This window comes from Eutrigla gurnardus (genome assembly GCF_963514095.1).
Source record: "Eutrigla gurnardus genome assembly, chromosome: 7".
NCBI classification, from domain to species: domain Eukaryota; kingdom Metazoa; phylum Chordata; class Actinopteri; order Perciformes; family Triglidae; genus Eutrigla; species Eutrigla gurnardus.
Window position 1 is genome coordinate 7,961,117 of NC_139921.1, and position 24,274 is coordinate 7,985,390.

Genomic DNA, 24,274 nt, shown 5'->3' on the forward strand with positions numbered 1-24,274 from the left:
TAAGGCTTTGTTAATTGCAGTGTTATTGATTGTGATCATTATTACTGATTTTAATAAATCTTGTTATATTATAACTAGCGGTCTCTTGTGCTTGTTGTGTATATGTCACTGGATAACAGCAGGTTGTGAAGGCTAGTGCTCGAATTTCACGCCTTTTTAATTGTTCGATTGTTTTATACTTCTACGCCAATGATCACGATGATTGGCATGTGAGTGTAAAACCTTTTATATTGAGACTGAATACAGTTTTAGGTTATCTTCTCCCTGATCCCAGGGTGGTGCCCCATATATTCATGATCATATCATAATAATATATTAAATATAATTATTAATATCGATAATCATATTGACATTAATAATTAGCTGTTGATAACCAAATCTGCTCCTTCTACATCCCCAACATCTGCATAGCAGCATGCTGCATATGAAAGTCTGTTTCATATTCTGTCTCGCATGAATCATATAAATATGAATGATACAGAGAAGAGTAATGCACTGTTCTTTTCTTCAGCTCCACAGTAACTCATGACCAAACCTATAAACAGCAGCTAAATGAAGTGTTCGGCCCATGTAATAATAGATTCAACATGACTGAATCTATTGCACTTCTGTCCATCCTGGAAGAGGGATCTCTCCGCAGTGTCTCCCTGAGGTTTCTTCATTTCCCCCCATTTAAACTGTGTATTTGGGGACTTTTTCCTTATTTGATGGAGGTGAGGGTGAAATCCTCACTCAGGCTTTGGGGGGAACCAAGTGTTGTTGGGGGTGGGAGTTGTTGGTTCTAAAATGAAATTCAACTTCAGAATGTCTTTTGAGAGATGATCAAGACTTCCATCAATCCATCCATCCATTGTCTTCCGCTTATCCGGGACCGGGTCGCGGGGGCAGCTGCCTGAGCAGGGACGCCCAGACTTCCCTCTCCCCGGACACTTCCCCTAGCTCCTCCGGGAGGACCCCAAGGCGTCCCCAGGCCGGCCGGGTGACATAGTGACTCCAGCATGTCCTGGGTCTTCCTCGGGGTCTCCTCCCGGTGGCGCATGCCTGGAACACCTCCCGAGGGAGGCATTCAGGGGGCATCCGATACAGATGCCCGAGCCACCTCAACTGGCTCCTCTCGATGTGGAGGAGCAGCGCCTCTACTCCGAGCTCCTCCCGTGTGACGGAGCTCCTCACCCTATCTCTAAGGGAGTGCCCCAGCACCCTGCGGAGGAAGCTCATTTCGGCCGCTTGTATCCGGGATCTTATTCTTTCGGTCACGACCCAAAGTTCATGACCATAGGTGAGGGTAGGAACGGAGGAACTTTCGGCTCAGCTCTCTCTTCACCACGACGGGCCGATACAACGACCGCATTACTGCAGCCGCTGCACCGATCCGCCTGTCAATCTCACGTTCCATCCTTCCCTCACTCGTGAACAAGACCCCAAGATACTTAAACTCCTCCACTTGAGGCAGGAACTCCCCCCCGACCTGGAGGGAGCAAGCCACCCTTTTCTGGTCGAGAACCATGGCCTCAGATTTGGAGGTGCTAATCCTCATCCCAGCTGCTTCACGCTCAGCTGCAAACCGCCCCAGGACATGCTGGAGGTCCTGGCTCGAAGGAGCCAACAAGACCACATCGTCCGCAAAGAGCAGGGATGAAATCCAGTGGCTCCCGCACCAGATCCCCTCCGGCCCACGGCTGCGCCTAGAAATCCTGTCCATAAAAATAATGAACAGAACCGGTGACAAAGGGCAGCCCTGCCGGAGTCCAACATGTACCTGGAACAGGTCTGACTTACTGCCGGCAATGCGAACCAAGCTCCTGCTCCGGTCATACAGGGACCGAACAGCCTTTAGCCCCCGACCCCGTACTCCCGAAGTACCTCCCACGGAATGCCACGAGGGACACGGTCGAATGCCTTCTCCAAGTCCACGAAACACATGTGGACTGGTTGGGCAAACTCCCATGAACCCTCGAGCACCCTGCGGAGGGTATAGAGCTGGTCCAGTGTTCCACGGCCAGGACGAAAACCGCATTGTTCCTCCTGAATCCGAGGTTCGACTATCGGCCGAATTCTCCTCTCCAGTACCCTGGAATAGACTTTCCCAGGGAGGCTGAGGAGTGTGATCCCCCAATAGTTGGAACACACCCTCCGGTCCCCCTTTTTGAATAGAGGGACCACCACCCCAGTCTGCCAGTCCAGAGGCGCTGTCCCCGACTGCCATGCGATGTTGCAGAGACGTGTCAACCAAGACAGCCCCACAACATCCAGAGACTTGAGGTACTCAGGGCGGATCTCATCCACCCCCGGTGCCTTGCCATCGGGGAGCTTCTTAACTACCTCGGTGACTTCAGCCCGGGTAATGGGTGGATGAACCTCCGAGTCTCCAGCCTCTGCTTCCTCAATGGAAGACGTGTCAGTGGGATTGAGGAGATCCTCGAAGTATTCCTTCCACCGCCCGACGATATCCCCAGTCGAAGTCAACAGCTCCCCAACTCTACCGTAAACAGTGTTGGTGGAGGGCTGCTTCCCCTTACTAAGGCGCCGGATGGTTTGCCAGAATTCCCTCGAGGCCGACCGATAGTCCTCCTCCATGGCCTCCCCGAACTCTTCCCAGACCCGAACCTTTGCTTCAGCGCCCGCCCGCGCTGCAGCACGCTTGGCCTGCCGGTACCTGTCAGCTGCCTCAGGAGTCCCCCGAGCCAACCAGGTTTGGTAGGACTCCTTCTTCAGCTTGACAGCATCCCTTACTTCCGGTGTCCACCACCGGGTTCGGGGATTGCCACCATGACAGGCACCGGAGACCTTACGGCCACAGCTTCGAACAGCCGCGTCCACAATGGAAGCGGAGAACAAGGTCCATTCAGACTCAACGTCCCCAGCCTCCCTCGGGATCTGCCGGAGGTGGGAGTTGAAGACCTCCCCGACAGAGGGTTCCACCAGACGTTCCCAGCAGACCCTCACAACACGTTTAGGTCTGCCAAGTCTGTCCAGCTTCCTCCCCTGCCAGCGGATCCAACTCACCACCAGGTGGTGATCAGTTGACAGCTCAGCCCCTCTCTTCACCCGAGTGTCCAAGACATACGGCCGGAGGTCAGATGACACAACCACGAAGTCGATCATTGACCTCCGGCCTAGGGTGTCCTGGTGCCACGTGCACTGATGGACACCCTTATGCTTGAACATGGTGTTCGTTATGGACAAACCGTGACTAGCACAGAAGTCCAATAACAGAACCCCACTCGGGCTCAGATCGGGGAGGCCGTTCCTCCCAATCACGCCCCTCCAGGTAACACTGTCGTTACCCACGTGAGCGTTGAAGTCCCCCAGTAGAACAATGGAGTCCCCGGTTGGAACACTCTCCAGTACCCCTCCCAAGGACTCCAAGAAGGCCGGGTACTCTGCACTGCCATTTGGCCCGTAGGCCGAAACAACAGTGAGAGACCTATCCCCGACCCGAAGGCGCAGGGAAACAACCCTCTCGTTTACTGGGGAAAACTCCAACACATGGCGGCTGAGCTGGGGGGCTATAAGCAACCCCACACCAGCTCGGTGCCTTTCACCGCGGGCAACTCCAGAGTAGAAGAGAGTCCAGCCTCTCTCAAGGAGTTGGGTTCCAGAGCCCAGACTGTGCGTGGAGGTGAGCCCGACCAGGCGCTCGCCTGCGAGCCCCAACCCCGGGCCTGGCTCCAGGGTGGGGCCCCGGTGACGCCATTCCGGGTGACGTAAACATCCTTGTATGTTTCTTTTTCATAGGGGGCTTTGGAACCGCTCTTAGTCTGACCTGTCACCTAGGACCTGTTTGCCTGGGGAGACCCTACCAGGGGCATTAAGCCCCTGACAACATAGCTCCTAGGATCATTCAGGTGCTCAAACCCCTCCACCACGGTAAGGTGTCGGTTCAAGGAGTGATCAAGACTTCATGAATTCAAATTGGTGGTTTTCAATTCAATACTACAAATTATTATTGCAACGTTTTGCTTCCGTTGTTATGTGTATTCGCAGCACATACAAATAATCCTGAAAGATTCTGTTCAATTAAAGTAAAGATTAAACTTTTTTTTTTTTAAACTGGTGCAGGTGTGTGCACAAACATATACACACTACACTACGTATCTTCTTTTGCTCTTTTGTGGTACTGCAAGTGTGCTTAGTACAATGCTGCCAGCCTGCCACCACTCGCCACACAAAAGTTCCTGAAATATACAGTTTCCAAGTGACTTCTTGCATGGATGTAAAGTTCCGGTACAGAGGATGTTCTATGGTGATTGTAAAGCCCTCTCAAGGAAATGTGTCATTTGGGGCGATATAAATAAAATTGAATTGAAAAACTGGCATCGTTCATCCCATGGCAGTATTGGTGACAAGCCAGATCATGCAGTGGCTGATTGTGTGGGCTATTGGCAGGGAAATCCAAACTGCATTTCTCAGAGATGATGAAGGGAATCAGATGTCAAGTCTGTGATTAAATCACTGACACTCATAGATTCTGTTCAGAACTCCAAAGTCAATAATGTAATATATCCGGATTCTTTCCACTTGCCCGTATGGATGATTGTATTGACCAGTGGGGTCTAGGGAGTTTTGCCAGTAAGTTCAACCTGCTGATTGGTAATGGCAGGTCCCATTGTCCAAAATGGGTATTGCCCCTTGTTCCGTTGGCCCATTATTCCCAAAAAGTCCCATTGGACCAAAAGCCTGTATACTGAAAAGAAGCACCCTTGGTTCAGGAGGCCTGTTGCTCCAAAAATACACACTCCCCTTGCAAAACACAGAATTTGTTTTAATTGAAAGTTTTGACATATATTTATTGAGACTGCAGTGTCGTACTTTCATCTAATAGTGTTCAACTGATCATTTTTAATTGGGGGTTTTAATTGAGTAAGTGTTTATTAATGCATGGTATGGTAACACAGTTGCCATAGTAACATGGGTTTCCTGCCTAATTTAGCCTGGGGGTAAAGTGTAACTTTGTTTTTGTGAAATGGTCTAACTTGCATTAGGCTAATCTGAAGACTGACATCACACTGCAGATCAGTCTAGAATATTTCTGTGAAAGTGGAGGGAGATTCAACTTATATGGGCGCACAGGCAGCAGTTTTAAAGGAAAAAGAAACATATTTGCAATATTTCAGTGTGTATGTACCTTTCTTTGTTCCATGGAGTGATTTAATTCACAGCGCCAGCGCCCTTTGGTCCCTTGAGCTGGTGTGTGTGTGTGTGTGTGTGTGTGTGTGTGAAATCACCAGTTACTGCAACACACACAAACTCTGAGAGCTTTTTCGTTGTGTTTGATACTGAATACACCCACCTCTGCATTCATACGCTGTGTTCACAATCTGTCCTTGGACTTTTGGAATGTTATGTGAGGCCTGCAGCAAAGGTGTCATTTTTGATTGAGAATCGTCATTTGATGCTCAGGTGACAGTCTTGCTTCACCGAACTCAGACAGCTTATCAAGATCCAATCGTTCTTTTCCTCTGCAGACTTAAGAAAACTCATCCATGCTCTTATCTCCTACAGACTTGGATTTTGGCCATCGCCATCTTGGAATTGTTACAACCAGTGAACAGAAGTGACTTTATTTGGACAGGTGAGGAGCGACGGGTGGAGCAGCAGCCTTACTGCAAATGGATCCATCTGGCTTCTGGTGTGAAGCTGCTATGTGTTAGCTCTATAATTGAAGGTAAACTTTACAGCTACATGTTAAAGTAGTTGTCACAACCTGTCAATCACAAGGTATTGAAGAAGACTTGAACATAGAGTTTGAGACCATAAACTGAACTTTACTATATTTACTGAGATAATGAATCAAGTGAGAAGTAGGGTAATTTTCTCATAGACTTCCATGCAATCAGACAACCAGAGGAGTCGCCACCTGATGGTCAGGAGAGAGAATGCAGGTTTAAGGCACTTCAGCTTTGGCTTCACTTTTCAGAACCAGAGATTGCCGCCTGGTTCATGCTGATTTGGTGATTGTTATCCTACAGCATCAGGACCCCCCCCCCCCCCCCCCCCAGTGATGACCAGTAGAGAGAATGCAGGTTTAAGGCACTTCAGCATTGCTTCACTTTTCAGACATGGAGGTTGCATGAGTGTCTTGACTCATTGTTTCTCTCCCTGACCTTGATGAATGTATAACATGTTAGTTTTTCTATAGGTTCTATACATTTTTTAAAAACACACACATATTGAGTACACTGCAGCCGCCATGAGCAGCATTCTGTTTGTAGAGGACGAGTCCAATCTCTTTAATACCATTAGATGGCCTATTTTAATATGTTTCAGTTTGCTACTGCTGAGTTTGGTGTGCGTCTTTTTGTCGTGGCCTGTGAATGGGTCATGACACTCGAGGCTTGCTGCCTGAAGCAGTCTACACATGACGAGCAGCACAATGGCTTTGCTCTGACCTGAGCCATTCTGTATCTCTGGGCAACCTCGGGCAATGTACGTTTTTATACTTCTCCACGGAATTATCTCAACTTCTATATAAGTGACCTTTTGATGAGAGCATAGAGAAAAGTACAGAGTGAGAGAGTATCTGTGTTTCTAGAGTGTTACTGTGTGAAGGTTCATCCCTCATGAGCTATCTTGATGAATAAAGGCGGAGGCTCGAAGAAATCACTTCAGCCAAGTCTCATTTTGGTTTCTGATTGTGTTATCCTCCATCATAAGACTGTTGAGAATCACTGAACTGGGATTTAACTTAAACTGCCGCTTTGACACAACAGACTGACTAAAATACTAATACGTGAAGACCCGTTGTAGTGGGGCTCAAGCACACACATTTCTGTATCGTCCTCGATGTAGTGTGGTTACATACATGTAGAGATGAACTCTATAGTGCAGTGGGAGGAGCCTGAAGGCTGTGAGGAGAAAGACTCCGTCTGATGATGCTGTCGTAAAATAAACATTTGGAGAGAATCCACGGATAAACCTGTCACACACAGTTTGACAATAACTGTGGTCCATTGAGATTCATTAATCGGCTAACTGGGCCAAACCAATTGGCATGCTGCAGGTCACAACGGCTGTTGCGCTGCCAAAAGTTGCGTGAAGCAAATTTAACAGCAGGAACATTTGTGTTTATTCGCCTCACTCGTGCTAGAGAGAGTTGGGGCTTACCGCCCTATAGACACCAACAGTGTTTCATCAGTCATGGCTGAAATTACAAAAATATCACTATTGCTGCTTCGTACAGGTTGTGAAGTTCCAGCTCCACCAGGAAACCAGGGAGACACACGGCAGCTGGTTTACCACAGCTGGATGAACCCAAATAAACTATTTAGCTGTGACATCATTGCAATATACTGATGATGCCCATGTAGCTGATACGCATCATACAGTATTTTGTTTGAAGAAACAATTATTTATTTTGATATAGGCTAAAAATACATATTTTGGCATTTGACAAATAGTGTAAACATGACTGGAGATGTGATCTCAAAGGGTTAAAAGAGCATTTTTAATTTCAACTCTAAGTACACGATTATTAACAAATATTCATAGGGGACATTTTTGCAAAATAATAAATGATAAAATAATTCCAATATTTCACTGACTGCTTTTTAAATGATGTATGTTGACTTCTCAGTGCAACAACCGTGCAATCAGACATTTACGCAGTGACAGTGGTGAGGACGCACAGTTCCACTCCAGTGTCTTGCTCAAGGACACTGAGGAGCTGGGAATCAACCCAACACACGCCGGCATACAAACATCACGTAGGAAATAGTCCAAACAGCCAAACTAATTGAGAAACGTTGGTGGATGCTTCTCCTCGCACCGAGTGGAGATGGGGGTTGTGTTTAAACTCCGCCGGTTCAGTGAAACGTGATTCCTATGATGAGGTTTTTATTTACAAGAGCGAGGAATAATCTGCCTCTCTTGTTGTGTCATGCCAGACTGCAAATAATCCGCGCGTGTGCGTGCGCGCTCCCACTAGAGCATGTAGGCTACAGATGTCAACCCCCCCTCCTCTCTCTCTCTCCTCTCTCTTTCTCTCTCTCTCTCTCTCTCTCTCTCGTGATGCACACAGTGAGTGTATAGCATCGCACACTCGAACACGCTCCCCTCGTGCAGCCGTCGCGCGCCAGAGACTGTGATGCCATGACCGAGGACGCGTCCCTCACCCGCGGCTGAGAACCATGCGCTGCCGGCTGAGCGCTGCTGGAATGAAAAGACTGGAAGGGGCTTTCAAGGGACTCACCTGTGGATTTGCGCCGCCAAGATGCCTTATTTGACCAAACCTCTGATTTTACTTCTATGTCTGGTTGTTTCCGGCGAATGCCGTAAACACGGCCACCGGGTGCGGAGATGGACCGGTACCGTGGAAACCCAAAAGCACGGCACGTAAGTGAACAGAATACAGGATCATTTCAACGGTAGAGATCAGCAGATGTGCAGATGAAAAGAATAGTTTTGACACAATTGTCGTTATCACTAAGTGTATTATTTGACAGAATAGAACTGGACATTCTCTGTGTTATGATTCATCTCATTACTTCATCATTATAATTATTATTAAAATAATATAATTCAAAATAAACAGTAAGCAAAAGCAAAATAAGTCAATAGAAGGCTGCACTTAAATGCTTTCTGGAGTACATGTTGGGTGGAATGTATGATTTATTAAATTGGTATGAAGACAAGTTTGAAATGTAACGTTCTTGACACTGTTTTATTTTTTCTCAGTATTATTTAAGTAGTAACATTTTTATTTTTTTTATTTCTGGTTTGAGGGAAAAGTCTGAACTTTGTGCACCGCATAGCCCAAATGAGGCGTGCCAGAAGTGATCTATCACATAGGAGAGGAAGTCATACAATCCCTACAACAAAAGGTTCAAATGAATGAAATTGAAAGTGCACTGAGTGTGTTTTTAAATGGTTGGCGTACTGCGGTTATATCGGTGCTGTGACAAACACTCATTCATACGCTGATGGTGGTGGAGCTGCCTCTGAGACACCGACCTGCTCCAGGAGGGAGGACACCTTGACATGCTGTTCACGACTGTCCTCTCCGGGAAAAACAACAGCATCCGTTGTTTGTTCAAATGCCTAAAACAACCTGCAGTTACTAGACAATAGCTGGCTGTGGGCTGTGACATTGCTGTCAGAAAACCTTGCAGGCTGGGGTGATGTACAGGTGGATTTATGATGAATTTACAGCCTGGTGTCACCCCAATGTCACCCCAATACAATGAAGCTGTCTTGTCAATTACGTTTTGAGAAATTAGATTTCTAATCAAAGTCTGCTGAAGTGGACCGTAGAGCCGAGTGTGCTTTAGGGCGTGACTCCCTTCTGATTGACAGGTCGCTTCCAGGGCGTTGTCTGGTCTGGGGGTTGTCTGTGTTTTTGTCTTAGAACTTTAACCGTTTCAGTGTTTTTTCACTTCATGAAACTTAATTGTAACACTTTGGTCTCTCAAAAATGTCATATTCAGATTAAGCTCCATCCCCTCGTGTCAAAAAACCAAGATGACGGGCGTCGGATAGCTCAGTGGTTGAGTTGGAGCCCCACGTGCCGAGGCTAAGTCCTCACTGCAGCGGCCCCGGGTTCGAATCCCACCGGCGGCCCTTTCTGCAGTCATCCCCATCTCTCAATCTGTCCTATAGTCTGTCTGATCACAATAAAGGCAAAATATGCCAATAAATAAATAAATAAAAAAACAAGATGACGATGGCAAAAAACAAGACGGCTAAAGGAGTCCACAAAGCACTTCATGATGACCAGGTCCACTTCTTAGAAACAGTTTATGGTACGAAACCAAGACCGCCTTACATTGACCAACCATAACAAAGATTAACTAACGACATATTGTATTAATAGATCAGATATACTGGTGACGCTGTCGATGATTATTTGATGTGTTCAGTGATCTGCGTCTTTGCAGCTCCATAGAACAGGTCTTACGTTAGTTTCCCAGTTTTGCAGTACTCCAGATTCGTCTCTGTCTTTTGACGGACTGACTCGTCTCTGCATTTTTAGAGTCTCAGACAAAGAGGTTTTTATTTCAAAGCCACCACTGCAGGGGTTTCACTAAATTCCCTATGCACTGATGTATTATTACTTTGCTCTCCGAAAACTAAGGAAGCATTGTCACACATCAAATTCACATCTGCAACAGCATGCGATCTTGTTCTAAACAGACTTCTCGTGGTACAGTTATATATTCACACATACACATCATACTGTGGTAATATTAATGATGAATGGACTTCAATTAGGGTGCTTTTCTAGTCTTTTGGCCACTCAGCATTCACACATCCACACACAGAGACGGCCGAGACGGCCACGCAAGTTGCCATCTGCCCATTAGGATCGAATCTAATGCACACACACACACACACACACACACACGCTGATGGCACAGCCTTCCGGAGCAATTTGGGGTTCAGTATCTTGCCCAAGGACATGCTGGACTGGTCGAGCTGTAGGTGATTCCCCTTTGCTTTGTATTGTCTAATTGGGCAACTATCTATTGTTTGACATGGAGTTTTTGAACTACAGAGGATGCTATTTCATACTCATCCGTCAACAATTAGTGTCTGTCCAGGCGATCTGCTCCACTCAGGCCAAATAAATATTCTCCTCATTGGGAACAATCATAGACTGTAAGAAGTGGACGTATAGTCACTGTGGTTTGTGGACTACGGTTTCTAAGCCTCGAGTTCAGCATGTTGGCCATCACCATCTTGGATTTTGGCCGTCGCCAACTTGGAATGTTTGCACTCAGTGAACAGAAGTAGCCTCAATCACAAGGTAGCCCCGCCCTAAAACAACCTGCTTTATAGTCTATTTGACTCTAAATGGACCATAATTTACTAAATGAACATCATGCTGGGCTGAAGAAGACCTGAAACTAGAAATGTACTCATAAATGTCCGTGCAATCAGACTTCTTTTTGAAACAGAAGAGTCGCCCCCTGCTGGCCAGTAGAGAGAATGCAAGTTTAAGACATTTCTGAATTGGCTTCACCTTCCACATTTTCCAAGTCACTATGTGGACATGGGCCCCTCAGAGTGTCATGTGTGAGGTCATGTATGCATTTTCCAGGACATCATGTGGGACTTGCACCAGTCTGGTCTCAGTGTCAACCCCTCAGTCTTGGTCTTGTCTGGGTCTCATACTCTCTTGACTAAGGATTAAGTGGTCCTCGTGACAATTATGATGTTTCCTTCAAAACATATTTGCTATATTTTAACAGATTTTTTTGTAGATAGACATGTTTTCCTACCGTCTCCGCAAAACAGTTGGGTTTTTTTCACAACCACTCTGAAGTGTTGTTGAGGACTTGGAAATCGATCAATAGAAACACAACGGCTTTCTGAAGTTACTCAAGGAATGCATGATGTGTTAAATTAACGTGTTGGGCGGCAAGTGTAAACTAATCGCTGCTCTCTCTGAGAATAATAACAGCTTGAACACAGTAAACATTAATCAAATTGACATCTGTTCCAAAATATTGTCATGCGAAACACAAACTTCAACAGGAGATGAAAAAACACTGCGACAGTGTCTCAGACTTCTTCCAGTTGGAGGAACCTTGTACCTTCAAATTGCTTTCTATCTTATTTTTCAGCCTTTATTTTTAAAGGACTTACATCTGTTGTGTGTGTTCTTTTGAATATTCTTCCCACGTAGTGCTACAAAGCACTTTACTTACATGTATCTCTATATGTTTATATTCAGATGTTATGCAACCCTTTTTATTCTTTCATCTCTTAGCTTTTATTTTTTAAGATAATATTTAAAATTTTCTTCAACAGTCACATTTGACTTCCTTAATATGCTACTTACCGTCCAGGGGAGAGGCCATGGAAACCTTGGGAATGTGAATAAGAACTAACATTCCTACTGCCTCTCCTGTGTTTGTGTTCCTTTTAACCTTTAGTTTCTTTTATTTCATTTATTTCTTTTATTGTAGGACATTATCTACCTGATTATGGCAGACACTTTCAGATTTATTACCTCAGTAAACATTGTAAACATGAGTTTATGGTCTCAATCTCTAGTTTCAATACAGCATGATGTTCATTTAGTAAATTATGGTCCATTTAGAGTCAAATAGACCATAAAGCTTGCCACCACGCTACAAATGCAATTAGCTGCTAAGATCACTTAGCTGTAAAGTTTACGTTGAATTATGAAGCTAACTTTGTTAACAGCTTCACACCAGAAGCCAGATGAATCCAGATCCAGTAAGGTTGCCACTAGGGCTTCCTGTTTGTGTTCACCAGATCCACTTCAGTCCAAATATGGTCACTTCCGTTCAAAAAATTCCAAGATGGCGACCACCACTTCTTATACACAGTGCTCTTCAGGTCCTTATGGCACCCATGTAAAACAACTGGACTCTTGACACAGGACGCAAGAGAATCTGTCCAAAAAATGCACTGATAATCTACTGTTAACAACACAAATTAAGTATTATAAAGGAATTGATTTTGATTAATTAAACAAACAGCCATTCACTTTTCTAGAGATTAAGTTCAGATTGAGTCTGATGCACAAAATGTGCTGGATTCCAACATAATGAAAATCCCAAACTGACACAAGGGCAGGGATGACTCAACATTTATCTTTTGGTTTTTTGCTGGCGGAGAAAACACATATCTGTATGTTATAGCTTTTTTCCAGGGCACAATATGCCTAGCCGTTCTGTCCTCAGAGAGATTCAACACAGCATGTGGTCTAAAGAGCTCCACCATCATCGCTGCTTCACACACTCGACGCCCCAGACAATTATCACAGCACGGCGTGCCATTCAAGCCACGACACAAATAAAAAGTGAGGAGTCAGTGTGGTGGTTCTCGATCACAGCTTTTGATTTATCACTCCTAAAATACATATTCATTTTCTTTCCTGTGAAATGATAATTATTTTCTCAGTGAGTTGTCAGCTGCTGACCGTTTAAAGACTAAAGTTTGGAATGTAAGTGTCATGAGAGACAAGAAATACTTTTTTACTTTGGTCTTTAGAACATCGAAGGTGAGTGGAAATAAAAAACAGGTTGTAAATAAATGATCTTGTTCTCAGTTGTCACAGCAGATTGAATCAGTATTCTCCAGTGTCAGTGTGTTACCTTTTTATCTCTTCAGAACGAAAGCCCTAGTTTATCATTTGCCAACCCCCTGACCGTGAATATCATCTTCCTCTAGCTCCTTGGCAAAGAAGCCTCCAGATGTGACCAAGTCTCGCAAAACAAAGACGGAGCATTTGCTCAAAGTAGACGATCATGACTTCACCATGAGGCCAGCGTTTGGAGGTAGGTGTGAATGTTCTTTCCATATAATTTTGCTGTTATGTGCATACAGGCCACACACACACACACACACACACACACACACACACACACACACACACACACAGAGAGAGAGAGACACACACACACACACACTTGCTAACTTTTTGTCCACTGCTCATTCATGGAGCTGATATGAACTTGCAGGTATAGTTTCAGTCTGCAGAAACCTTGTATTGGCATTTTTTATCAGGTAAATTTTTTTCGCGAGTCAATTCCTTTGGTCACTGTTTATGTCTTTCTGAGTTTTACAAATATGTAACCAATGAAAAGTATCTAAAAGAGCTTGTGACTAAAGCTCCAATGGATCCACAAAATCTCATAAATGAATGTAGAGAGCAGAACGTAAACAGTGACGAGGCGATTTTAATTTCAATTCAACTTGGCGGGTCAGCATTTTAAACGATGTTGAAGCACATTAAACTTGCATTCTCTCTACAGGCCATGACCAGTGTTACCTTAGTAACTATTGCTAACATTAGTTTATGGTGTCAACAGCTAGTTTGAAGTCGTCTTCAATACAGCATGATATTGATTTAGTAAATTACGGTCCATTTACAGTCGAATAGACCATACAGCAGCGGATGCTTTAGGGCGGGACTACCTTATGATTGACAGGTCACAACCACAGCTTCACTATCAGAGCCTTGCTACCGTCACACTTGAACACTTAGCTGTTAAGTAACTTGAATTATGAAGCTTACTTCATTAACTGCTTCACACCAGAACCAGATGGATCCACATCAGGGTGCTGCTCTGACACATCATCAGATCCACCCACCAAGCCAAATATCCAATATGGTCCCTTGTGATCACTGGTTGCAAAAATCCAAGATGGCGACAGCCAAAATGCCGAACCTGAAGCTTAAAAACAGTAGTCGACAAACCAATGGGTGACATCATGGTGACTATGTCCACTGCTTATATACAGTCTACGGTTGTGACACGTTGTGACTTCAGCGACTAATCAAATACATGACATGACAAAAGATTGTAACTCAATTTGAGCTTCTATTTGCTAAAATATGAATCATTAAATTATACATGCAAATACCTGACCATATATAGAGACTCAATACCAACTTTGACAACGCCGTGTTCAATTGTTATTTTTTTCCATTTCTTGAAAAGTAACGGCTTTGGACATACGAGGTTTTGGTTTAGAAACAGTATCTCCAGCATTGGCATTCTTGTTCGTGTTAATTACTCCTCTCACTACGTACAGTATTTTGGTCACAATTTTTCAAGAATCAAATTTAAGGTTTACTTATCACAAATGTATATGTTATGGGTTTGTGTACAATAAAATTAAAGCCAATACATTGTTAATCAACTTTGTATTCAATACATTTTTGTGGCTCTCACATATAAGTAGTGGTATTGGCCAAAAAACAGTATTGTCCCAAGTTTATAACCCTGATGTTATCACTATGACGTCATCAGGGTTACTTTCTCACAGCCACAGAAGACTTACAGGATGAGTAGTACTACTACTCATGACAAACTGACTTTTATGTGTAAAACTAAAGGAGCTGGAGCACCTTGGTAGCCGAATGGTGCCACTTAACCGCAACGTCATTTCAATTCCAGTCAGGGTTCTTTGTTGCATGCCATACCTCCCCTTACTTCCTCTTCACTGGCAACTTTCCAATAAAGGTGAAAGATGGATAACACCCAAACCTAAACTGGTGAAGTTAATCCTGTTGGAGGTGAAGTGTGGAACAAGAAGCAACCTGCATGAAGACAGGGATGGAGGGACAAGATCAAATCTATATCTGATGTGCCAGTTGCGTGTCAGCACTTCCGTCTCCTTATTGGAATCATCTCAAAGCATGAAGCATCTGTAGCCGTCACCTGTTGCAAGTGAAAATAACAGACATGTTGTTTTCGTTCTGCTGCACCACGAGAAAAACTAGATCTAAAGCTTTTTATTTTCCAGGCCGACAATGTCAATGTCTCTAAAATGGATTTCTCAGCATGATAAATGCTCAAACACGAAGAAGTCCCGAAGAACACCCGAGTCCTTCTGTGTGCAATCTGAAGATTTCGGTTGAAAAGATGTTTCATACTCTTGTGTTCAAGTTGCATGTCTTGATATCTTTTCATTGCATGAGTTGAAATTAGGGTTAGTGGTATTTTGTCAGTGAAATACTTCAGAAAGCAGTTCATGGCTTGGTCTTTGACATGCTTTGAAGTGTGTCTCTGTTCTTTTTCTTTTGAGCAATCACATGAAACTTGGAAGGATTGTTCAAACCTCGAGTGAGCTTTTCATGATGATATTTGGTTACTAAGATGTAACCTCAGCCCTCCTCTGGAATAGGGTAAGAAAGGAATAAATCCTCTGTCTTCCTCTGAAGTCGTACCTCGTTCTCACCTTCATTAACAGAGGTCGCTTCGCCACTGTCAGTGATTGTTACTTTGGAGAAAGGCAGAGTGTAGCAGGAGATCATGGGGGAAACGGGACTAAAAATAGCAAAGTCCTAGCAGAAGATACGCGGCTCTAGTTTCATTAGCATAAAGAGTCTCATACTCCGGCCTGTTTCCCTAGAAAGGGCTGCCCCCTCCAGATGTGTTTAAATCAGCTGTTTTTTATATATTCAATAATATTTTAACATGGTTTTCCCACCAAAACACACGCGTAAGCTATTGGCTTAGCTGCATCAGAATGAAAGAGGCTGGAAATTGAAAAGGCCCCCAACACAACACACATAGTCAAGTCAATGTCGGAGCCCTGCTATTATCCAAATTGCAGACTTGGTGTTGGTAAGTATAGATATCAAGTTGCTTTAACAACTATGGATTATTACAACTTGGGTTTTACTTTTGTAGCTGCAGGCATCAGCTCGAGGAATCCTGATAACATTGGACAAAAACCCTTCATCCAAAAGAAACAAGTGTTCAGATGAACAGACAAGCCAACAGTTTACACAAACCACACGTTATGGAGGTAAAACTGAAACTGATCGCAGTTTGTGTAACAATTTTAATGATTGTGTTCAATGTTTTCTTTCCCATGTAAATGTAGCCTGAGGGTTTGTTTGATGGCCTGTGTTTTGCACCTTGTCTTATTTATCTTTCTGCTATCGCTATCTGCAAATGACACTGCATTCTGAAATTTCAGTGATTAAATTTGGTGATTATAATGTTACCAACCAATAGAACCAATGGCTGGGGCTTAAAAAATAAAACAGATGTTGAAATGAACCCTAGTTTACCCTAAATAATGAGGTTGTAGGCAAATCAAGTCTGTGTTCTCTTGAACTGTGTGTTATGTTATCAACCAATAGAACCAACCAATAGAACCAATGGCTGGGGCTTAAAAAATAAAACAGATGTTGAAATTAACCCTAGTTTACCCTAAATAATGAGGTTGTAGGCAAATCAAGTCTGTGTTCTCTTGAACTGTGTGTTTGGTGTAAGTTTAAATGATATCGCCTTTCTAATTCAAAATCTTTGCATATTGAAAAGATTAAGGCAGTCAAATAAGTAAAAAAGAATAAAGAAAGAACTAAAATAAATAACAATAACAAATACATATCACAAATGTCTGTCATTTAATGTTCAATTATTAGCCTGCTAATTCTTGGGATGCAACTCCCCCCCCCCCCCCCCCCTTCCAATAAAATATATGTACAGTAGTCAATCGCGAAAGCTAAATATATATATATATTTTTTTATCTAGTTTGAATTATACCTTGAATTACAAATGTATTTTTTTCCAATTCAAAGATAATTTTCAAGTGAATAAATTCATGGTCTGTAGTATCACTTAGTTTTGTGTGAAAATGCTAAGTGAACTACATCTCCTGTCACTAACATGTCGTTAGCTTGGCTTTCCTAGCTAGCTAGCTAAATCAGCTATGTTGCTATCACAAATGTAACGTTACCTTAACTGACATGTTTCATCCAGCGAGTCAACTGACGCATGATGTACAGTATTTCAGGCAAGATGTATTCTGCTGCATCTCCCGCTGCTGCAATGAATCTTGGGATAAGTTGGGCCATGAAGGATTCATCAGTTGGATCTTCTGAATCAGGAAAACAAGGCTGCACTTCTGAACTGCATTTAAACGAGTTATTGCAATGGGACAGGCCACTGTGAAGCATTCTGTCTTCAAACGCAGCCCCCGAAGGATGCGGCCACTGAACGGGGACACAGCTACCAACTCCTTGTATGGGCCAAGCCTCTGAAACACTTGATCCAACATTACCCATAATGCAACCAATGGCATTTGTATTAGTCCTACCCTTCCAGGTTAACATGCAGGTCCTTGATCCCACCATCATTACCACTGATGGGTACAGTAGACTGGCGTACATAGTTGTACACATACCCAGCCTAAAAGATCTGGCTCAAAATCAGATGTTGCATGCCTCTCAGTGGATGGAGGGGGGTGAGTGTGGCTAACGTGTGGGGTGTATTATTGCTCTTAATCCTCTGTAAAATAACACATTAAGCTTGTTGTTAATCCACGCTGAAGGGAAAGAGAGAGAAAACCTATCAGCCAGATCATTTGATGTATGGGCTCGGAGCGAGTCATGCTCTGTTAGCCGTATACCAAAGCCACCGTGTGCTTTTCAGAAAATGTGGTGGCTTAGCACTGTGGTGGATTTGCTGGAGGTCACAAAGTCAGGTGGGGTTGTTTTGTGCTGCCTATTACTTAGCTATATCCTCCACCCATCCCTTAAAGGCATACTGCTGGATTCAATGAAACTAGGGCTGTCTTGGGCTGAGAAAAAAACAATGACATGGAAGGTATCGAACCTACTTACACCGTCCAATGAGTACTAATATTTCAAACCTATTTGACATTTGAGTCTGTCCTGTAGCCTTGTATTGGCAAGCTTGTTTTACAGCCAACACTGTATGGAGCTAATGCTAGCCATAATTAGCTACCGTATGTTTATTGTTGCGGTGACTAGTACTTATATTAAGGAAGGATATTTGCTAACAAAGCTCCAGTAATTCAGTGATATTTTCCTACAAATTCTTCACAATAAAATCCGTTATGTAAAAGCTTTTATTTTGAAGCAGCAGGTGTAATCAATTGTAACTTCACAGGACTCAAACAGGAGGTCTCAGTCCCAGTCTCATGTGGGTTCAATCCCCAGTTTTCTTTCTGTCCAGATTGTGTCCACTCTACACCGACTCCAAGGTAATCAGATGTGGCCATGGGCCATGGAGTACAAGTAATTGTCAAGGGAAAAAACTCTGCAAGAAGTCAAAGCATCATTTCCAATGATTTAATAAAATAAGTAAAAGTACACAAGTATTTATGACATACAAGTAAGTAAAAATGTGGCCTGTGAACTCCACACCAATAAACGACAAAGACCACCACAAATTAGGCATCCTTTATAAGATTGAGAAGGTTAGAACAATGAAAAAATAAATATGAATTACATTATATGAGGTCCAAGTTGCATTGGCCGAGCAATTTGTCCTATATGCCAGATTAGCATTCCAGTCCAGTCCTGAGTTTATCTTTTCAACAATCAATCAAATCAAATTCCTCCCAACGTTATGTCCCGCCTAGAGTCCCCACAATACGATATAATCACCAAATACTTCAGTCACGATACAATCTGATATGATATATCTGATATGCTTGGTATTGCAACAAAATACATAGCAATATGTTACAACTTATTACCTATTTTCAACTGCATATTATGCAGTTTGTCAACATTTTCAACAATAGTTTTTTGATTGATTAATCTAACAATGTATTTATTCATTGTGTTTTAAATTCATGTTTAATATAAAGATGAATTTACCCCAAATAAATAGCAAAAACATGTCTTATTAACATTTCAATATTTTAATCAATAATTTCCCCTAAAAACAAACAACTGTAGCAAGATAATTGACACTTTTTGTCAAATGCCTCATCTGAAAAATACTGGACCTCAAATTAAAAAAGGATTCATGTGACATAATGTATATCATAGCTGTCCTTTCCCTGAACTGTAGAATCAGTATTTTCACTTAAGTATATTAAAGTTAAAATTATTACGACATTGATTTATTTAATCACTGGATTAATATGCAGTTAAGAAATAATTTAAATGATTTACAGATTGTAACAGTCTGTTATATTAGTTGGAGACAATAGATAACGCTAGTTACCATAATAAAAGCTGTACTGACATTAAACACACAGTGATGAAGAGATTTTCTCCCAGTCCGACTAATAAGACAGTTTTCACCTTGTTCATCTCATTTCTCTTTTTTTTATTGCAGCAGTATATTTGAAGAGTTTAGTTTGTGTTTGATTTATTTCTTTTTAATAATGAATAACAATTCAATACATGTATATCTATGTATTTATTACTTTTACAAAGCTAGGAAAGCAATGTTTAAGTCAAGCCTGATGTTGCCTTCGAAATAAAAGATTTCCAGTCTTTAATGTCAAAGTCTCTTCCACACAGTGAAGAGTGAGCCGCCAATTTCTTTAGCAAAAATGCAAATCCTCCCTACATCATCATCACACAAGCTGAGGGTGCACTTCAGCAGACTCTCAGACAGCCAAAATGGAATAAGCTTTAACATGACACGCACACTCAAATAAAGTGAAACATACCAACATTGGCTGCCGGAATAATATCAGTTGGCACGGCAGCCAAAAATAAAATGAAAAGTTGTGACTTTTTAAACATAATTTTTTAGAATATACTGTAAAGTACCTTTTACTCTTTATTCATCCATTGAACATCAACAGTGTGGCCGGGGTTTGCATGCGACTACATTGGCAGTGCTGCCATTGAGCAGTTTCTAATCTTTTAGTCTTGATGAAAAGGTTCAAGGGCTATTAATGCATCGCTGGAATTGACAGAAAGCCATAAAACATGCTATATTCCATTTAAAGGCTCTTAAAAATGCAAGTCTTAGAATGCACCAGGACTGTGCTGCTGCGTGTGGAGTGTGGAGATTCAATTAGAAGATCGTATCAAGCTGAAGCTGCATCAAAGGAAATGGCAATAATCCATTGATTTAGGCTCACTGCTGCTTTATCATTTCGAGCCAAGTTAAATGCCGTCGCATTTAAATGTGTGCATAATTGTATCGGCACGAGAAGGCATTCAGCTTATGAGCAGCAGAAATGTGTCATTTGCTTTATCCCAGCTAAGTATGTACCAAAGTGACATGCTATCCCTCGGTGTCATCTGTGAGGGACCCAGATACCATCTGGAGCCTGATTTGAGGTGACCGGAGTAGCCTTTAGCATTAGCGGCTAGCTTCACCCAGTATACCAGTTTGCCTGCAGTGTTAGCGTAGCCTAGCTCTGCGTTTAGCTGCATGGCAGGCCCTACTCCAGCAGAAATGAGCAGATTAAGCTGGCAACGGTCCCTCCCGTTTACAGCTTAGATTAGCACAGGCACCAATCTGTTACGCCATCAGGCAGCTGTTACCCTGCAATGACACTTTGTCCCAATCACAGAAATAAAACAGGTCCAAAAGGGGCTGTAAATGTGCACCCACGATTGGTGAAGGTACTATGATACTCTTTCTATTTTGTGTGTTACAAGACAATTTGGTCATGATAACGTTGTACTTTTGTTATTTGCTGTGTATCCCCATATGTTGAACATATAGTGCACAAAGATTTCTCTAGGACGACTTCAATTTTATTTTATTCTTCCAGATTCTGCCTAATCTCACAAAGTTGGTGGTGAGTAAAATATTATCACGACCAAAAGTAAAAAATGGATGCAACTATGTGAATAACACCCAAACCACTGTACACTTACTGCTCAGCAGCAAACAGGACACAGTTTGAGACGAGCTGGTCATCAATCCATATCTTTGGCCTCCTTTAGTATCTGTATGAGACACTAATGTAAACCCATTGGCCTCATTATTAGACGCTCAGAGCAACTGAGGTAATATAAAGAGTGAGAAAGTCTGCTTCAGGAGATATAGATTGCCTATATGGGTCAAACAAACAGACTTTCATCCTGCAGAATGCTGTTCAATATATTTAAGTCAAAATGTTTTCTCTCTTAATCTTGCTGGCTATTTTGTTTATTTAGTCTTAGTCTTGTGTCAATTGGCCTTTTTAAATAACCAGCACATATTGAACAGGTAAGTTAAATCATTCACATATAGAAAAGGACAGACATGGAAGGAAGAGTAAAGGTGAGATGGGAGAAAATGAAGGGATTTAGTAACTATGCTTTAGTCTTGTTTTGCTTCAAAAATATTCCATGTTTGATCTTGTCACCATTAGTGTTTATTGACATTGGTGCTGTTTCATTATTGTCTCACTTTTGTTGTGTAACAAGAGGAAACTGAAACGCCGTCCCTGATATGTCCAAAATGTACACTTTAGGGGAACCTAGTTGTAAGTTATAGAATAGAATGCAACCGAATAATTAATGTGAGTGAGACCCCGAAGCAGTGTACTGGACATGGGGAGTTAACCCTTCCAGCATGATCCAAAATTTATAGTACAGCAACTTCCAAACAACAAGTTGTAGTTTCAGGCGAACAGGTAGCCTACAGTTAGTATCCATGGCTACATTAAAGTCCAACACTGAAAAATGTAGGAAAAGGCAAGGCACCGCCTGGTGCAAATAGTATTTTGCTTGGTAGGGAGTAGCATTTGGAGGACATGAGGCAAAGGAAGGCAATTTGCACCACCTTGTGTAGTTATTTGCAAATGATGACCTGTTCTTTCCAGTTGGCTCACTATTATCACGTCAGTCCACAGTGACAAAATGAATACTTACATTTACATTTACAATTACATTTAGGCCATTTAGCAGATGCTAGTTAGTGGGTCATGCTATGCAGAGTCGAGGTGAAGTCTGAACAGGTGAGTCTTGAGCCTTTTTCAGAAGATGGCAGTGACTCTGCTGTCCTGACATTGGTCAGGAGTTCGTTCCACCACGCCAGAACAGAGAAGATTTTGCTGAGCGACATTTGTTTGATTTCAGCGATGGTGGTACCAGCTGGGCCAGCTGCAGTAGAGGAGCGAAGTGGTCGCTTCAGGGCATGTGGTTTGACCAGTGTTTGGAGGTAGATGGGTGCCGTTCCATTGATGGCCTTGAAGGCCGGTGCCATTGTCTTGAATTGGATGCGGGCTGCAACAGGGAGCTAGTGGAGGGCATTAGGGCGAATTGTTCTGTGGATGGTAGTGAGGAAAGAACAGTTGAGGAGAGAGCGGAGGGATAGAGGGATCTCAGGTTGCGGCAGGTGGTGACAGTTCGAGGCGTAGACGGGAGGGACGTGATGGACTTCATGGGGAGAGAGACAGTCACAAAGTGGTGGTCGGACACGGTGACCGGGGTAACAGAGAGTGCCGAGATGCCACAGGATCTTATAAAGACAAGGTCAAGTTGGTTCCCGGCCCGGTGGGTGGAGAGGGGGAGAGTGTGAGGTCAAATGTGGAGAAGAAGCCAATGAATTCAGATGAGTGCAGCTTTCCTGGGCGGATGTTGAAGTCACCGAGCAGCTTAGGAGGGCATCCATCTCATTTAAAAAGTCACGGAGGGGGGTGTTGTTACTTTTTCTTGGGACTGGAAGTTGAGTGCTCTTCTTTCCCTGCCTGTTGATCCTCCATTGTGAGTCAGCAGTAATGAAATGTACCTGGTCAAACACTTTAGACTAGAGAGAGCCTGACTCAGCAGTTGGAAGTTACCGATTTCCGATTACAAGTAAACGCAGCATATTTCTGTGAGTAGCTCCACCTGGGAGACCAACCGCTGCTGACTGACGTAAAAAGCATCACTCATTTTGAATTTTGCTGGGACTGTTGCCACAGACATGGAGGGGTCAAAGCAGCAAGTACAAGCACTTTCATTAGTGGGTCACATAACCAATCATTGTTAACTCACTCTTTGAAAGATGGTAACTTAAAGACAAGTAAATAGATGAAAATGTTACAGACTGCCACTTTAACCTTACCCTTGATAACACAATTGTTTCAGGCATTAAAACAACAATCAGGTCCTTACCAGTGGTTCAGTTTTCTGTTAGAATGGATACAGGATATACTGGGAAAAGAGGAAATATCCATATGTTTTAGATATGTGGATCAGTGATGTTTTTAAGCCTATTTTAGAGGGGCTGGAGATACCCAAATAGTTTTTGGTTTGTCTGTTCTGGGTTACTGTAGAAACATGGCAGAGCAACATAATGAAGAGGATCTAAAGATATGAAGAACTCATTAAAACACAACACATCTTACATTCAGGTGATTATACACTAATGAATACATAGTTATGTATTCCATTTCTGCTTATAGGTGCCCCAAAATGCTACACTCTGCCTCTTTAAGACTGTGTTAAATGTTGCTGATATACATTGAGTGAGGTTCTACTGTTTTGTTGCTGCCATGACAAACATGTTTTACATGAGGAGCTAAAACAGAGACAGAAATACATTCACTTTGTTTTGGAGAACAGCTACTAAAGAAGGCAAACAGTCACCAGTTAGTACATTTTCTTAGTTGATGAAAAACTTGTAAACACTGAAACCCATAATCAACAACACTGAGACACTGCTTTGGGGCACAGTGACAGAACACCATTCAAAAGTCTGGCAGTTTCATTTCCTTCGCCTCAGGAAAAACACAACACTGTATATAGCCGGTGAAACCTGTCGTCAGTAGCAATTTTCTTCAAGGGAATTTGGGAGGTAAGTAATAAACCAAGTTTTAGTTATTTAGAGAAAAAATAATCTTCAATTCTTCATTCTTAGCGTTTGCCACCATCTGCTACATGTGTTTGTCTTCTTTCTAATGAAAATCTTAATGACTGCAGTATTTCTGAGTTTATTCCAATATGTCACCCCTATCATTAGATCCATGGATGATTACCCATAGAAATAATTTGAATGCAGCACAACCTGATGTCAACTCACATAAAGTGCCCTAGTTTCGTAGACCAGGCGCAGTCAGCTCTCAGCGCACCTGCAAAACGCCGAGGGGGTGTGTCCGCCTGGACTTTGCAAGTTTCGTGCACCGCGCAGGCTCGCGCAGGCA

At 42.9% G+C, this 24,274-nt stretch overlaps 1 protein-coding gene across 1 annotated transcript in view; it reads left to right on the plus strand.

Annotated features, from left to right (window-relative positions):
* The first annotated feature begins 8,068 nt into the window (after positions 1-8,068).
* Positions 8,069-24,274, plus strand: part of gabrr2a (gamma-aminobutyric acid type A receptor subunit rho2a) — a 69,544-nt gene continuing 53,338 nt past the window's right edge. Inside the window, exons 1-2 of the mRNA XM_084014049.1 lie at positions 8,069-8,334; positions 13,144-13,250. Of these exons, the coding sequence (XP_083870175.1) occupies positions 8,213-8,334; positions 13,144-13,250 (229 nt within the window). The 5' untranslated portion in view covers positions 8,069-8,212. The remainder of the gene's footprint in view (positions 8,335-13,143; positions 13,251-24,274) is intronic.